General features: G+C 33.7%; 1 protein-coding gene across 1 annotated transcript in view; it reads left to right on the top strand.

Annotated features, from left to right (window-relative positions):
- Positions 1-2,091, top strand: part of LOC107719297 (insulin-like growth factor-binding protein 2-A) — a 22,403-nt gene extending 20,312 nt beyond the window's left edge. The window contains exon 4 of the mRNA XM_016526700.1: positions 1,078-2,091. Coding sequence (XP_016382186.1) covers positions 1,078-1,236 — 159 coding nt within the window. The 3' untranslated portion in view covers positions 1,237-2,091. The remainder of the gene's footprint in view (positions 1-1,077) is intronic.
- The last annotated feature ends 1,053 nt before the right edge of the window (positions 2,092-3,144 follow it).

Raw genomic sequence — 3,144 nt, 5'->3', positions numbered from 1 at the left:
TCTCATCTCATCTCATCTCATCTCATATCTCTCATCTCATCTCATCTCATCTCATATCTCTCATCTCATCTCATCTCATCTCATATCTCTCATCTCATCTCATCTCATCTCATATCTCTCATCTCATCTCATCTCATCTCATATCTCTCATCTCATCTCATCTCATCTCATATCTCTCATCTCATCTCATCTCATCTCATATCTCTCATCTCATCTCATCTCATCTCATATCTCTCATCTCATCTCATCTCATCTCATCTCTCTCATCTCATCTCATCTCATCTCATCCCATGATCCTTTATTTATTGTCACACCACATTTGATTAATTTAATGTGGAGAATTTATCCTGCTCATCAATAGAAACCATTTAAATGTATGCATTTACCAAAAACTTTTATTCAAAGTGACTTATAATACATTTAAGGCATAACTCTTATCAGCTTATGCATTCTGAAATTAAACCCATGATCTTGGCATTACTAATGCCATGTTTTACTTTTAACTTTACAGGAATACAAACAAATAGATATTTTAAAGGAATATTAAAGGAATACAAGTAAAAATCAAATTGTGGGCAAATATTAATTACATAAGTATAATTTCTAAGTGTCCCTCGAAAGGGAAAAATCAAGGTTAGGTTATGACACTTAAGATGGAAGTGAAAGTTACCAATCATTTTAAGGATATTTAAATGTAGAAATTTGAAGTTTATAATTTTATAAAATCACTTTAATTATCCTGTTAAAACTGTATTTCTTGAGCTATAAAGTATATATATATATATATATATGCAATATTTTCCTCACTAAAATCATGGTAATATGCATATTATTTACATATTATGATGTAAACAAAAACATGTTACACATCTTCAGTATTTTAGTATTCCCATTCATTGTATGTGCTTTTTAAAAGAAAATACTTTTTAAAAATATGTTGGTAATCAACATTCTGCTACAAATACTGTCGATTGAAATTAAAGTACTTCTTAAAGTTGTACAAACACATTCCTTTCAAATCTTTAAAATGTAAATTTTAGTTCTAAAAACTTATTTTGACTATTGTGTGTGTTTCAGTGTAAGATGTCAGTGAATGGACATCGTGGTGAATGCTGGTGTGTGAATCCACACACAGGAAGACCCATCCTCAACTCTCCACTGATAAGGGGTGATCCCAACTGCAGCCAGTACCTTGATGCCCTAGAGATGGATCCCTCTGAGGAGCCTCAAAACTAATGATGTCCTGAACCTTCTCATCCCTCCCCATCTTGACCTTCAAGCCTACAATCCCACACCCATGCCCCTAAAGGAGTCAGTGTTTTACACTCTCTAATCAAGCTACCTATACAACTTGTGTGTTTATACATGTTTGCGCTTCTAGGTTTGAGATGGTTTGAAACAGTATTGTTACAGTAAAAGTACTGATATAACTGAGCTTATAGTACTCATTAAATCCAAGCTAAGTGATGACATATGACCAGAGGACTGATATTAGCAGACTCGTACTAGTACTTTTCTGTAGGAATATGTCTAGAATTGTAAACTTATCTTTAATACTTTCACATACTTCGTATGTATCTAGTGCTAATCATGATATATACATTGTATTCCTCTCATGATGTTACTGGTGCTATTTGTTTCAATACACTTCTTTTATAGGTTGCCCCCTCTCATATTGTGCAGGAAATTATATGGTAATGGTTTTTATTGGATAGGACAGTGTTCCTTTTGACAAACACTGAAGCACTACACTGTAAGTCGATGAGCTAGTGCCTTATACCTTGAATGATTTACAGAAATAAATTATATTGGACTGCTTATGAGGTCTTAAAATCTTTTGGTTTAAAAAACTAAAAAACGAAATAATAATAATAATAATAAAAACTGATGTATGCTAACAAAAGTTGTTCATTTAATCTTCTATTAAAGGTGCAATATGTAAGATTTTTTTATTAAAATATCCAAAAACCACTAGAACAGTGTTATATATTTTGCTGACTTGTTTACTTACATTATTCCAAATGTTTTCGATGAATGTTTAAATCCAGAGAAATAAGCTATTTTAACTAGTGACACGGACCGTGTCTATAGTGTCATTATGTCGCCTGCCAATGATGTCATACACCCTCGATTTCGGTTTTGTTTTGTAGAAAACATGGAAACACCAAAGACGCTTTAATATGTTGTGCGTTTTATTAGACAGGTGACGACTGCACAGAGTAGCATAATAACAGAACTTTCAAACGTATCTAGTATGATAAAACAGCACTGCTTTACCCCACATACGCACGACCGGAAGGAGCGGAAGTGCTAAAGTGTGGCATAATAAAATAATAATAAAATAAAATAAAATAATAAAAGCTCCGCTGCTTTCGAGCCGTGTGTCACTCTTGTTTCTCATTAGCAATTGCTTCAGCGGCCTCGTTTTGCTTCGATGGCTTTCTGCCTCACTCTGCTTCATACTACGATGTTAAAGAGTGTGTGGAGAACTAATAAGTAAGTATCAAACTACTGTGTGGAGACTGAAATCGCGTTTGGTCTGGTACTGTATCGCGTACCTTGTCAGTGTCGTGCGCTTTGCTTGGTCATTCGTTGTGATAAACAGGAAAGTGTGTCCAGCTGAATTCAATTTGAGATTTGTTAAACGAACGAAAAGAAGCTTAGTTTACCGCGGAAGCGGTCGCGGTCGCGGCTGCGGTTGCGGTCATGTGCAGACCGAAGAGTGTAAAGACCATCGACTCTACCGTGCGACTCCACCGAGCAGGGACACCGGCAAAGGATAAGTATCGCTTTTTATTTCTCCTCTTTCCTACTACTTGTTTCACTTCTGTTTCAGTTTTTTATAACCATTTCTTACTATGTGTCAGTAAGTTGTTGTTATTTTAGCATGTGTGTTTGCCTCAGTGTTATTTTTTTAGGATTACTGATAAACAAATGTAGTTTGATTTGTATTAGTTATCTACTTTAGTTTTAGTTACAGTTGTAGTAATGTTGTCATTTTATTAGTTTTTTATTATGTCTATATAGGTTTTTTATTAAGTTTTAGTTTTATTTAATTTGAGTTATTTCAGTACTTCAACATACAAAATGGAAATGAAATAATATATATATACTGAATGTATTTATATATATATATATATGTAT

Source organism: Sinocyclocheilus rhinocerous, unplaced genomic scaffold (assembly GCF_001515625.1).
Source record: "Sinocyclocheilus rhinocerous isolate Xijiao unplaced genomic scaffold, SAMN03320098_v1.1 scaffold1142, whole genome shotgun sequence".
Classification (NCBI taxonomy): domain Eukaryota; kingdom Metazoa; phylum Chordata; class Actinopteri; order Cypriniformes; family Cyprinidae; genus Sinocyclocheilus; species Sinocyclocheilus rhinocerous.
The sequence above is the reverse complement of the archived record's forward strand: the minus strand, read 5'-3'. Positions and strand labels throughout refer to the sequence as shown.